At 43.5% G+C, this 12,439-nt stretch overlaps 2 protein-coding genes across 3 annotated transcripts; both read right to left on the bottom strand.

The window, feature by feature from the left end:
- Window positions 1-258: 258 nt before the first annotated feature.
- Window positions 259-5,117, bottom strand: LOC149984339 (fatty acid-binding protein, adipocyte-like). 2 transcript variants are annotated; one of them, XM_090220470.1, is made up of 4 exons: window positions 4,995-5,117; window positions 1,660-1,832; window positions 1,419-1,520; window positions 259-463 (listed from the first exon to the last, which is right to left on the bottom strand). In XM_090220470.1, the coding sequence occupies exons 1-4, from the start codon at window positions 5,029-5,031 to the stop codon at window positions 410-412; spliced, it is 366 nt and encodes a 121-aa protein (XP_090076596.1). In that variant the 5' UTR covers window positions 5,032-5,117; the 3' UTR covers window positions 259-409. The 2 variants fall into 2 exon arrangements, with proteins under 2 accessions (XP_090076596.1, XP_021440549.1); XM_021584874.3 differs by lacking the exon at window positions 4,995-5,117 and adding an exon at window positions 1,948-2,157.
- A 2,015-nt stretch (window positions 5,118-7,132) lies between these two features.
- LOC149984340 (hairy/enhancer-of-split related with YRPW motif protein 1-like) lies at window positions 7,133-9,772 on the bottom strand. Its single transcript, XM_090230667.1, has 5 exons — window positions 9,568-9,772; window positions 9,277-9,352; window positions 9,070-9,153; window positions 8,841-8,922; window positions 7,133-8,591 (listed from the first exon to the last, which is right to left on the bottom strand). Exons 1-5 carry the CDS (start codon window positions 9,654-9,656, stop codon window positions 7,957-7,959), a joined length of 966 nt encoding a protein of 321 aa, XP_090086793.1. The 5' UTR covers window positions 9,657-9,772; the 3' UTR covers window positions 7,133-7,956.
- Window positions 9,773-12,439: the final 2,667 nt, after the last annotated feature.

Consider the following 12,439-nt stretch of genomic DNA (forward strand, 5'->3'; position numbering starts at 1 on the left):
ACCAGTTCTCAAAATAGGCACAGTGTGAAATCAGTGTATTTTGCCGTGAACACTTGCTTTGTGTACGCTACACTAAAGCGAACATCAATTTATTGGAGAAAAATTGACACTGAAATGTATTGAATGTTAGCGCCACCTACAACCGAAGTACTCAGGATAGACCAGAGATTTGCCAGTTTGTAATCCACATGGATTAAGTTTGATGAATAGGCCTTAGCCTCCAAACTGGCCTACATATTGCAATGAAGGAAACACCACTTTTCACAAAGCAAGAACAATTGACTTTATTGAAAGCTTCATGGGATTTTGGTACCAATTGAGTCAGTGAATTTAACATGGTAGGTACTGAACAGATATCAAAAACATGTATGTTTTTGCTGGTGGGGGTCTTCAATTCAGCAGACTGGAATCACACCTCTTTCTCGTAGGTCCTCAGCGCCACCACATCATCCATGACACATTTCTGGAAACGAGAGCAGTACACGCTTTAGGTCACGCAATGACAACAAGTGTCAGAACCGAGAACACTAAATGCAATGACACATTCAGTGATGAACAAACCCCCACATCAGCCTGAGTGCATCAGTTAGTTGTCGTAGTTCCACTTAAAACTGCAGTCTGAATGAGCCAAACCACGTTAACTTCCTTTAAAACTGAAGGAAGTTATCACGTAAGCTAAATGTGACCGGGTAGGAGTTAAAACGTCAAATATAAACGGGAACTGACCATGTTGACCAATGAACAGAGCGTAGATAAGTTAACAGGTTTAATACGACTTATAAACCCTGGATGACTGACCGGGGGCACTATTGACACCACTGTGCAGCCACCGTAATATTCAATCATAAAATACATGTTGGAATCTTTATTAATTTATTCTATAACAGGCACTTTCACATTGTGAGCTAAATGCATTATAAAATTACTTTAAGGAAACTGATGTTACTGTCCACACTACAACCCCCTCACCCCAAAAACATGCATCCCATGAATTCCTATGGCGGACTGGTGGCAGCAAAGCCTCGCAATGGCAATGCCACATGCAGCAGCAATCCCGGGTTTATGTAAATCATTGGGTTTATTAGCACTCGATTACCAATTAATCCTTTAGTTTAAAATAATTCAGTAGCGTGTTGCACATGACTGCAAGTGCTTATCAAGCCACGCTTCCCAGCCAAAACTATAAAGGACATTTTGAACACGTTCGCGCGTAAAGACGCGTGCCATCCTTGTTGGTAACCCCGGGAGAACCCAATTTGCAAGATGACAACGTGTATTGCATAATGATGATCACATGCAACATTGAACAAAATTGCAATATCAAGCATGGACATATTCCAAAATAAGCTTATGAAACACGCATATTTTATGTCAAACCAAGCAGAAAAGGGAATCGCAAGCAAGACATTAACCCTTACCGCAATCAATTTTCCATCTTGCAACTCCCGCTCGAGCGTGGTTGTCTTGCCGTCCCAAGTTTGTTTCTGCACCAGTTTTCCGTTCTCAAAGGTCATCAGAGTCTGGAAATAGAGTAGTGTCAGGAGGGCACAACTCCATACATTTTAAAAAGTTTATAAAAAGTAATTTGTTTATTTTATCAATTGGAATCCACACTACTGTAACAACCGTCTATGTCTATGGTGTGGTGCCTGCACCCACCTTGGTTTTCCTGTCATCTGCAGTCATCTCGTCGAATTCCTCATTCAATTTAAACTTGGCCTCTGTGGTTTTGAAAGTGCTCTGGGATTTCATTGATATTACACCGTCGTCGATGCTGAACAGCAAATTGGGCTTCGCCATATTCCCCATCTGCCGAGTAGCAAAACCCACACCTGTGAAACAAACGGATATTTATCTAATCAACTTTAGTGAGGTTCTAGATCGACATGCAACATTGTCTTTCATTTAAAAAAAAAAACTGCTTTATTTAATAAGTTAAGACTTCACCTATTGCCTTCATATATTCATCAAAATTCTCACTGGAAGTCATCTTCCAAGTTCCAACGAATGCCTCGACCATGTTGTAAATTTGAGCTAATCAACACCACAAACCACCTTAACGCACACTGCTTCGACTCTGCAATAATTACATTTGGGCAAGTTGTCAAATTTGAAGCCTCATCTAAGCACGTGCTTACCCATGCAAGCCAATCAAGTGCTATATCTGGTGCTTCCATGGCAACAGAGAGGATGAGGGGCGGGGGATAAATTATTTTCGGGCAGGGACTCAGACTGCACTGTCTTTGACAGGGGTCTTCAACCTTTTCTTACCCAGGGACCCCCTGCCAGGCAAACCGGAGACCAAGGAACCCCAATCACGTGTTAGCAAAAAATATATCTAAAAACATAATGTACTGTATCTTGTCTTATCATCTTGTGAATGATAATGTCAAGGAGAAGTAATCAACATTTTCAAATGAATAGATTTGGTAGATAGTTTTGACCTCAACACATGATAGCCTAATTGGAAGAGAACGTGTAAACCCTAACATAGCCAATTAGCTAGAATGGTAACTCAAAAACCTTTTCGCTAAGAGCAGCTGTTTAGCTGGTAAAACAGAGATTAAAGACAACAAGGATGTGTTGGCAAAAATGAATGTAAAGTCAAGAAAGCCTATCAGCAGCCAGCGGCCCTTGAAGCAATGGGTGCTTTTTGAAAGTGGGATTTGCTCAATAATAGGAATTGGAGAGAAAAAAACATACACATTTATAAAATAATATATTCTCATCTGTTCTGCTGTGGGTATGTAATACACAGTTTGTTTATTCCATTATTGCTAGAGATATTCATAAAAACATTTTTTTTTTTAAATATATTTTCCACGTTTTTATTTATTTCAATATTTACACTACCGTTCAAAAGTTTGGGGTCACTTAGAAATGTCCTTGTTTGTGAAAGAAAAGCACATTTTTTTGCACATTAAAATAACATAAAATTGATCAGAAATACAGTGTAGACATTGTTAACGTTGTAAATTACTATTGTAGCTGGAAACTGCAGAAAATGTTACGTAATATCTACATAGGTGTAACGGATGTGAAATGGCTAGCTAGTTAGCGGTGTTCGCGCTAAATAGCCTTTCAATCGGTGACGTCACTTGCTCTGAGACCTTGAAGTAGTTGCTCTGCAAGGACTGCGGCTTTTGTGGAGCGATGGGTAACGATGCTTCGAGGGTGACTGTTGTTGATGTGTGCAGAAGTTCCCTGGTTCGTGCCCGGGTATGGGCGAGGGGACGGTCTGAAGTTATACTGTTACATAGGCGTACAGAGGCCCATTATCAGCAACCATCACTCATGTGTTCCAATGGCACGTTGTGTTAGCTAATCCAAGGCTAATCATTAGAAAACCCTTTTGCAATTATGTTAGCACAGCTGAAAACTGTTGTTGTGATTAAAGAATCAATAAAACTGGCATTCTTTAGACTAGCTGAGTGTCTGGAGCATCATCATTTGAGTGTCTGGAGCATCACCAAAATGGCCAGAAACAAAGACCTTTCTTCTGAAATTCTATTCTTGTTCTGAGAAATTAAGGCGATTCCATGCGAGAAATTGCCAAGAAACTGAAGATCTCGTACAACGCTGTGTACTACTCCCTTCACAGAACAGCACAAACTGTCTCTAACCAGAATAGAAAGAGTGGGAGGCCCCGGTGCACAACTGAGCAAGAGGACAAGTACATTAGAGTGTCTAGTATGAGAAACAGACACCTCACAAGTCTTCAACTGTCAGCTTCATTAAATAGTACCCGCAAAACACCAGTTTCAACGTCAACAGTGAAGAGGCGACTCCGGGGTGCTTGCCTTCTATGCAGAGTTGCAAAAAAAAAGCCATATCTAAGACAATAAAAGATTAAGATGGGCAAAAGAACACAGACACTGGACAGAGAAGCCCCAAGGTGGAGGTGTCAAAATACCCATGAAACCTAGAGGTCAAACAGGGAAATGGTTCCAAATGTTTTTCCACCATTCATTTTTCCCATAGTGGATTTTAGAAACACTTAAAATAAGGTCTGTGTATCGTGTAGACTTCCCCTGGTGTGGCGTTTTGATAACCATGTCAATCTCTCACGGACAAGGTGACTTTTATCAATATATTCTGCTCTATTTACTCTCAGATTCTAAAATGCTAATTAGCATCAAATCAAACTTTATTTGTCACATGCACCGAATACAACAAGTGTAGACTTTACCGTGAAATGCTTTACTTACAAGCCCTTAACCAACAGTGCAGTTCAGGAAAGTCCTGGGGCGGGTGATTTTATTAATTGTTCAGCAGTCTTATGGCTTGAGGGTGGAAGCTGTTGAGGAGCCTTTTTCTTATTTACATTTTTATTTCACCTTGATTTAACCAGGTAGACTGGTTGAGAACAAGTTCTCATTTGTAACTGCAACCTGGCCAAGATAAAGCAAAGCAGTTCGACACATACAACGACACAGAGTTACACATGGAGTAAAACAAACATACACTCAATCATACAGTAGAAAAGTATATATACAGTCTGTGCAAATGAGGTAGGATAAGGGAGGTAAGGCAATAAATAGGCCATAGTGGCGAAGTAATTACAATATAGAAATTAAACACTGGAATGGTAGATGTGCAGTAGATGAATGAGCAAGTAGAGATACTGGGGTGCAAAGGAGCAAGATAAATGAATAAATACAGTATGGGGATGAGGTAGTTGGATGGTCTATTTACAGATGGGCTATGTACAGGTGCAGTGATCTGTGAGCTGCTCTGACAGCTGGTGCTTAAAGTTAGTGAGAGGGAGATATGAGTCTCCAGCTTCAGCTTTTGGTCCTTGACTCGGTATCATGCAAGACTACAAATCCTGCACGTCATCTGTAGCTGACATCTTTGCTAACAGGTATTGTGTCAATTTAAAACGTGCACAAGACAGTTCACAGATTTGTCAATTTAAATACAGTTTTCCAATGTATTAATCTATTCATTACTACATTTAGCTAACATTAGATAGCTAATCCAGAGATTCTTACCTTTGCTTCGTTTCAGCAGTCCCGTCCAGATCATCATGGCATGTGTAGTTTATGATAGACACATTAGCCACTAATTAGCATTTCATTTTTTGGGGTGGTAAATACAGGCAAATTTATTGATAACAGTCACCTTGTCCTAGAGAGATTTACAGTTAACAAAAATCACGCCAGGGTAAGCCTACACAAACCACAACTCTTATTTTAAGTGTTTCTAAAATCCTCTATGGGAAAAATGAATAGTTGGGAAATTATTGGAACCATTTCCTTGATTGACCGCTAGTTTTTATGGGTATTGTGACTCATACTGGGGTATTTTATCTCCACCCTGCAAATTCTATTAAATTCTGTTCTATTCTATTTTGTTCTGTTCTATTCTGTTCTATTCTGTTATGTTCTATTCTGTTCTATTAATTTCTATTCTGTTCTGTTCTGTTCTATTGTATTCTGTTCTGTCCTGTTTTGTTCTGTTCTGTTCTGTCCTGTTCTATTCTATTGTAAAGCAGTGAGGTCCATTGAGCCAGCAGATGGAGCCATTGAACACCATATTGAATGACATTTTTCACAGAAAAACTCCAGATTTTCATCCAACAAAGTTTGTCTGACTGAGTAACAGATTGTAAAGAACAGGGGAGGGGATAAACATCTTGAGGGACCTGAATGGTTACTGTTACTAACATGATTGTCCTTTATGTACGCTGAACAGTTCATGACTCCAGGTCCAATAAAATACATTTCAAAATAGCTTTTGAAGTTTTGTGATTGTATGTTCATAAATAGTAGAATATGGCTCTTTTTTCATTTCCTGAAAAGTTTCAGTTTTAGAGCTGTGTTTTTTCTTTCCGCTGGGATGCTATAAACCTAACACTAATGATTTGGCTGCAGCAAGTCTCCATCACTAGTTTTCTACTGCTATCCAATGGTCTCTAGTGGATACATTGCATACTACCACAGCAGGAACTTAAAGGGCACATCGAGTGAATGAGTCCCAAATGGCACCCTATTCCCTACTGTACACTACTTTTGACCAGAACCCCATGAGCCCTAGTCAAAAGTGTCATCCAGCTGCCATCTATACCTCAATCTTGGCCACACCAGACCATATTAGTGGGGTCAGACCAGACTATATTAGTGAGGTCATATCAGGCCAGTCCATATGAGTGGCGTCAAGGGGCATCGATGATTTCCTCAAGGATTTCCTTTTAATCACTTCCTGGGTATTCATGGAGGCAACAATGGCACTAAAACTACGTTTTGGAGACTGTATCTCGACCAACCCTAATCTCGTCAACCCAGAACCAAAATCTTGCGTCTGTCTATGAGAGATTACAACCAGCCAGCCAGTCAGTCAGCCAGCTAGTCAGTCAGTCAGATTCTCTGCTATATTACTGTTAGCTACCACTTTGCTCATATATAAAACATATAGTACATACAGATGTAGGATCTTAATTTGAGCCAGTTTGTTACAATAGTAAAATAATCCTGCAGCAACAGAAAAAGTGAATTATGTGCATTATAATTAATGGACATTTTTGTAGGGGTTGATACCTTTTTCTGCAAGGCAAATCAAGTCTGAAATGTCAATGTCGGAATTACACTTTAGAAGTCGTTATAAAACTCAAATACACTACAAGTTTGAATTTCCTGCTGTGTAGGACAATGCTCAGCAACAGAAGAGTGATCAAATGAAGAGCCAACATCTGTATGCAACTCCTTCATTCACCAAAAACCAAGAAAAAAAGGCAGTTTGTCACGACTCCCGTCGAAGTTGGCTCCCCCGCCTGTACGGGTGGTGCTCGGCGGTCGTCGTCACCGGGCTACTAGCCGCCACCGATCGCTTTTTCTGTTCGGTTAGTTTTGTCTCATTCGTTACACCCGTTCCTATTTTATGTGTGCTTGATTGTCTTCCCTATTTAGCGTATGGAACCCGCCCCTTTGTTGTGCGGGATTATTTTGATGTTCACGTTGGTGTTGTTAGTGCTCTGGACCTTGTTACCCGTTGGTTTGGGTTGGTCAGTGTTTTCTCCCTGCGTGTTGGGCATTTCATTTTGGTGCCGTATTAAAGTGCACTTTTCCCCTGGACCTCGCTGCTCTCTGCGCCTGATTCCTCGCTACACACCCAGCCAGCCGTGACACAGTTGAAACCGATAAATGATTTGAGTTTATTTGAAGTGATGTGGGAAGTGGACAACATACTCTAAACCCCACAACAGTTCATAGGAACAACACATGAATCCTGAGCATTGATTTAAAAAAAAAACACGCATCTCCTTAACTCAGTTTATTGGTACAAAAATATTACAAAACTACATTTTTTCAAAGTTGCTTTCTATATAAAGCATGTTCGACAATCCCATATAGCCATAACTAAAGTATTAGCAGATCCAGGTCATGTGTAACTCTATTTATGATACATTGTAGGTGTATTTGTTCCCTTTCAAAGCTGCAGGAGTTCTATTTTTACAATATTATATTTGACCTACAAATACCCCAAAATCCTTCTCTTAGTGCACTCTGATAATAAACCAAATGAAATCAGTTTTGTGGTCATGAAACAATAGTCAGTCCTTTCTTACCTTGGAGGCCATATCTGGGCTCACAACAACATTTAACATGAATTATTCATGATAAAAACATATAGGATAGAACACTATGTTATCTATGTTCCTTTATACAGCAGTACTGACCAAGGGAGGTGGCATTAGCCTACCCCATCCCCCTCATTGCCAGAGGGGAAAAACAGATGAGACAGCCAGGTACTCCTGCTGGGTTTGTGGAGTGTTGGCGGGAGGCGTGTTGGGGGGAGGCAGGTTGGCGGGAGGCAGGTTGGCGGGAGGCAGGTTGGCGGGAGGCAGGTTGGAGGGAGGCAGATTGGGGGGAGGCAGGTTGGAGGGAGGCAGATTGGGGGGAGGCAGGTTGGCGGGGATCTAAGTTGTTGCCTTCCGGTCCTGATGATCACAAGAGTTCAGAAGGCCCCGATCTCTGTCCCCCAGGGCCTGTAAGGCTGATTTCTCAGGGCTGTGGAGGAGCCTGATGAATTGAGGGCTGCCGGGGACACTAGGGGAAAAGTAGTGAAGGAGAAGGCAGACAGGGAGGAGAGGAGGGGTGGTGGTTGGGAGAGCTTGGAGGCTGAGACTGACAGGGCCAGCCCCAGGGGTAGATTGTCATTGGGGGGCACCCTGAGTGCCTCTGAGGGGGCCGTCACGCTGAGTCTGGAGGTCACTGAGGTTTCAGTTGAACAGGGGGATGACATGGAGGAGGAGGAGGAGGAGGAGGAGATGGAGCAGGAGGAGGGTGGGCTGCTGGTACTGTGGGGGGCTAGTGTCCGTCCCTGGGGGAGTGGTAAGAGGGGGTGTGGCAGGTGGGCGGAGGATGTCCTCAAAGCGGAGCCCCAGGCTAGTTGTCCAGGGTGTCCAGTCAATCCAGTGTGGATGTCTCTCTGAGAGGCGTAGTTGTTGAGGTGAGAGACCAGGCGTACGCGGAGTGGGTCGACACTGTTCCAGCCCTCCATGATGCTTAGGTAGCGGGCCGTCTCTGACAGACACTCCCTGAAGCCCAGGCTGCGGTAGTCCTTGGCCAGGGCGTGGGCTTCAAAATACCCTACCAGGAGAGGGAGGCAGAGGGTCAGGAGCAGGAACTACAACACACAGGAGTATACAGAGCACTACACAACTAGAGGAACGAAAGGACATGGAGACACTTGGTTCTAATTCTGTGTTGGAGCTTGGAGGATATGCCTAGTTCCCGACAAATATGCAGAAGTTTTTCTAGAAGTTTCCCTATCACAACATGTTTTTTACAGGCTGTCATCATAAATCAAATCTTTGTATTGTTTTGGTATTGACTCACCTTGTCCGCTGGCAGCATGTACCATCTTCAAATGATCTACAGTAATCTGCAAAATTTCAGCTTTTTCCAATTTTGACGATCCCTGTGACAAAAATTCGATTAGATTGTGTTACGTGTAAAATAACAGTCCTAACCAACAGACGTAGAAAAGGCGGAAGTTGACTACTGAGATGAATATACTCTGAATCCAATAGGTCTGTATGGTATATACAGTTGTCTGTAGCCTTACCTGCTTCTCAAACGCACTTGGCACAAGTCTTCTGAGATCAGTCAGGCTGTTGTTGATTCGGTCACGTCGCCGTTTCTCAATAATCTGTGGATGAGAGCGAGGTGTAATTAGATGTTTGCGTCTCCGACAGCATATCAAGGTGATGGTGAACCTTAATAATGGAAATATATATGGAGTATAATTATGCAAGAGAAATGTAATACTCACTCCTCTGCGTCGTTTTCTGGCTTGAGTTTGAGTGGTTTTCGGGGGTGACATCAAGTCATGCGGAGAGTCAAGGTTTCTGAAATAATCAAAGTCATTTTCATTCAGTTTCAATAAAATATTGGTGACGATAGGCTTCAAGAGAGATACACTGTGTAGAGATGCGTGATTTAGATTAGACTACCACAAAAACAAAAAAAAATACACATTAGGTTTATATCAGAATGACAAATTAATTGATTTTCTCATTAAAAAAAATATTTCCTATTCTTCATAACTGAATTTTCAACATACACATTTTCGTCACCACTGTCCTTCTCCACTTCTATATTGTCATCAAGTTCGCTATCAGATGAACAGCTGTAATTGTATTTTCGTCTCATTTTGCTCCAGAATCCCAAGTAGCAATATTCAGTATAGATTGTCCCTCAATGTGATCTCCGCAAATCCTGTGAAAGCGACGTGTCCACGCAACTGTTTAAAGTCAAACCTTGTTCTCAGGGTATTATTTTCAGACCATGTAGCTTAAAATGAGAGGGGCGGGGAATAGGCGGGCTCTAAAAGTACTAAGCCTATTAAAATCAAACTGACGTTTGAGTGACATGTTTTGTTGTTTTCGTTCAATGATGGCGGGGCTTCTCTGAATGCCAGTATGGGCGATACAAATATAATCCGTAGACTCCAACTGTAGGTCTACCATTAGTTAAAGATGCGCGATTTCCTGGTCAAATTCTAATAGTTTGCTTAATTTCATTTTACGCAAAAAAAAAACAAATGTTGCATTCTAATAGTTTGCCTAATGTCTGTTTACGTCAACAACGAAATGTTTTATTTTATTTCATTATTTTTTTGTACCCTTATTTTACAATGTAAAGTTACTGAGAACAGGTTCTCATTTACAGCAATGACCTGGAAAATAGTTACAGGGAGAGGAGGGAGGGATGAACGAGCCAATTGGAAATTTAAGAGAATGGAGGCATAGAAATAGCGCACATAGAACTGATCTAACACTTCTTAGACTTGCTTTCAACAAAAATGACATCTATAATTCCATTTTCTATGTGAATTTGGTCGAGTAGCCGAAACTGATACATATTGCATCTTTAAGACAACCCACAGAATATGTTTTCAATCACCATTCAATAAATAGTTTTAACCTCCTCAAGGATGTGTCCCAAATAGCACACTATTCTCCATAAAATGCACTACTTTTGACCAGATCCCTATAGCCACTTGGTGCTCAAACCAAGACTCCCAGGCAGCCAGCCTGTCAGTCGGTCCTCAGCCCCCCTGTTGAGCTCCCAGTCAGGGGCCACAGGAACCATTAGCCCAAGAGCTCTCGCCTTCTTCACTGGTGTGTAGTGTAACAGGACTCATGGGCCATTAGGCAGAGTGTGTTGTTCATTGTATGCTGTCAGCTGTGTGGGTCAACAGCAGCATTGATCGGACTGGAGGCCCCAGTGGCTCTTGTTGCTTCAGTTGCCAAGCACTTCTAGGAAGTTCCCTGTTCTGAAGAGCAACCAGGTGAATTGACTGGCTCAAGGAGCCTGAATGGCACCCCTCACCCAGGAAACATTCAGCCAGTAATTGGAGAAAGAAAAGCCTGACACTGACAGATCTTAACCACGGGCAAAACTAGATGTTTCTCCAGAGTTGAGTCAACAGTTGTCTGTCTCTGTTCTGTTCCCAGCAGCACCTTGGAGCAGGTCTCTGCCCTGTCTGTCTCTGTTCTGTTCCCAGCAGCACCTTGGAGCAGGTCTCTGCCCTGTCTGTCTCTGTTCTGTTCCCAGCAGCACCTTGGAGCAGGTCTCTGCCCTGTCTGTCTCTGTTCTGTTCCCAGCAGCACCTTGGAGGAGAGCACCTGTTTCCCTGGCCTGTCCATTAGCTCAGTTGTTAACTTGTTGGCACTTGGAGTTGATTCCAAGGAGCAGCTGCACACACACACACACACACACACACACACACACACACACACACACACACACACACACACACACACACACACACACACACACACACACACACACACACACACACACACACACCCCTGGACAGTCTCCCTGCTGGACAGTCTCCCTGATGGACAGTCTCCCTGCTGTACAGTCCCCCTGCTGTACAGTCTCCCTGCTGTACAGTCTCCCTGCTGTACAGTCCCCCTGCTGGACAGTCTCCCTGCTGTACAGTCCCCCTGCTGGACAGTCTCCCTGCTGTACAGTCCCCCTGCTGTACAGTCTCCCTGCTGGACAGTCTCCCTGCTGGACAGTCTCCCTGCTGTACAGTCTCCCTGCTGTACAGTCTCCCTGCTGTACAGTCTCCCTGCTGGACAGTCTCCCTGCTGTACAGTCTCCCTGCTGGACAGTCTCCCTGCTGTACAGTCCCCCTGCTGGACAGTCTCCCTGCTGTACAGTCCCCCTGCTGGACAGTCTCCCTGCTGGACAGTCTCCCTGCTGTACAGTCTCCCTGCTGTACAGTCTCCCTGCTGGACAGTCTCCCTGCTGGACAGTCTCCCTGCTGTACAGTCTCCCTGCTGGACAGTCTCCCTGCTGGACATTCTCCCTGCTGGACATTCTCCCTGCTGGACTGTCTCCCATTCTCGGGCTGGAGAGTCTCCCTGCTAGACAGTCTCCCTGGACAATCTCACAGGACAATCTCCCTAGACAGCTTCCCCTGGACAGCCTCCCCTGGACTGCCTCCCTGGACAGCCTCCCTGGACAGCCTCCCTGGACAGCCTCCCTGTGTTATTCTCTCTGTATTCCAGAATGCTTAGGGAGTTATGACAGGCCTTTGGCAAGACAGTCCACTGACCTAACAACTCAGCCAGATCAACGACAACCACTTGCTTTACCTTGACCCCAGACAGAAGCCGAACATGGCCCCTCTGTGACTTTCCCCTGAGCTTCAGTGGATTTAGGAGGCGTCGCTCCAAGTCTGTTTATGGAGCTATTAGCCCTAATCAGGCTCTACGGTGGTGCTGCTACATCTACACTAGGTATGCGTAACAAATGGCACCCTATTCCATATATAGTGCAGTACTTTTGCACTACCCTGGTCAAAAGTAGTGCACTATATACACTTTAGGGTGCCATTTGGGATACACTAGCCAAGACTGGTGGTCAGATGGTTTCCATTAGCCAGACACAAACCGTTCTCCTCACACTGACTACTG

This window comes from Oncorhynchus mykiss, chromosome 3 (genome assembly GCF_057628025.1).
Source record: "Oncorhynchus mykiss isolate SJ-2025 chromosome 3, ASM5762802v1, whole genome shotgun sequence".
Lineage (NCBI taxonomy): Eukaryota > Metazoa > Chordata > Actinopteri > Salmoniformes > Salmonidae > Oncorhynchus > Oncorhynchus mykiss.

What these genes read in the sequence shown, in the direction of transcription:
- LOC149984339 (XM_021584874.3), bottom strand. Translation starts at nt 2,020, where the DNA reads ATGGTCGAGGCATTCGTTGGAACTTGGAAGATGACTTCCAGTGAGAAT. An exon ending in TGAATATATGAAGGCAATAG is followed by an intron (nt 1,833 to 1,947) that starts GTGAAGTCTTAA and finishes TTTGTTTCACAG; the next exon opens with GTGTGGGTTTTGCTACTCGG. An exon ending in CAGATGACAGGAAAACCAAG is followed by an intron (nt 1,521 to 1,659) that starts GTGGGTGCAGGC and finishes CTCTATTTCCAG; the next exon opens with ACTCTGATGACCTTTGAGAA.
- LOC149984340 (XM_090230667.1), bottom strand. Translation starts at nt 9,656, where the DNA reads ATGAGACGAAAATACAATTACAGCTGTTCATCTGATAGCGAACTTGAT. An exon ending in CCAGAAAACGACGCAGAGGA is followed by an intron (nt 9,154 to 9,276) that starts GTGAGTATTACA and finishes TCTCATCCACAG; the next exon opens with ATTATTGAGAAACGGCGACG. An exon ending in CAAGTGCGTTTGAGAAGCAG is followed by an intron (nt 8,923 to 9,069) that starts GTAAGGCTACAG and finishes TTTTTGTCACAG; the next exon opens with GGATCGTCAAAATTGGAAAA.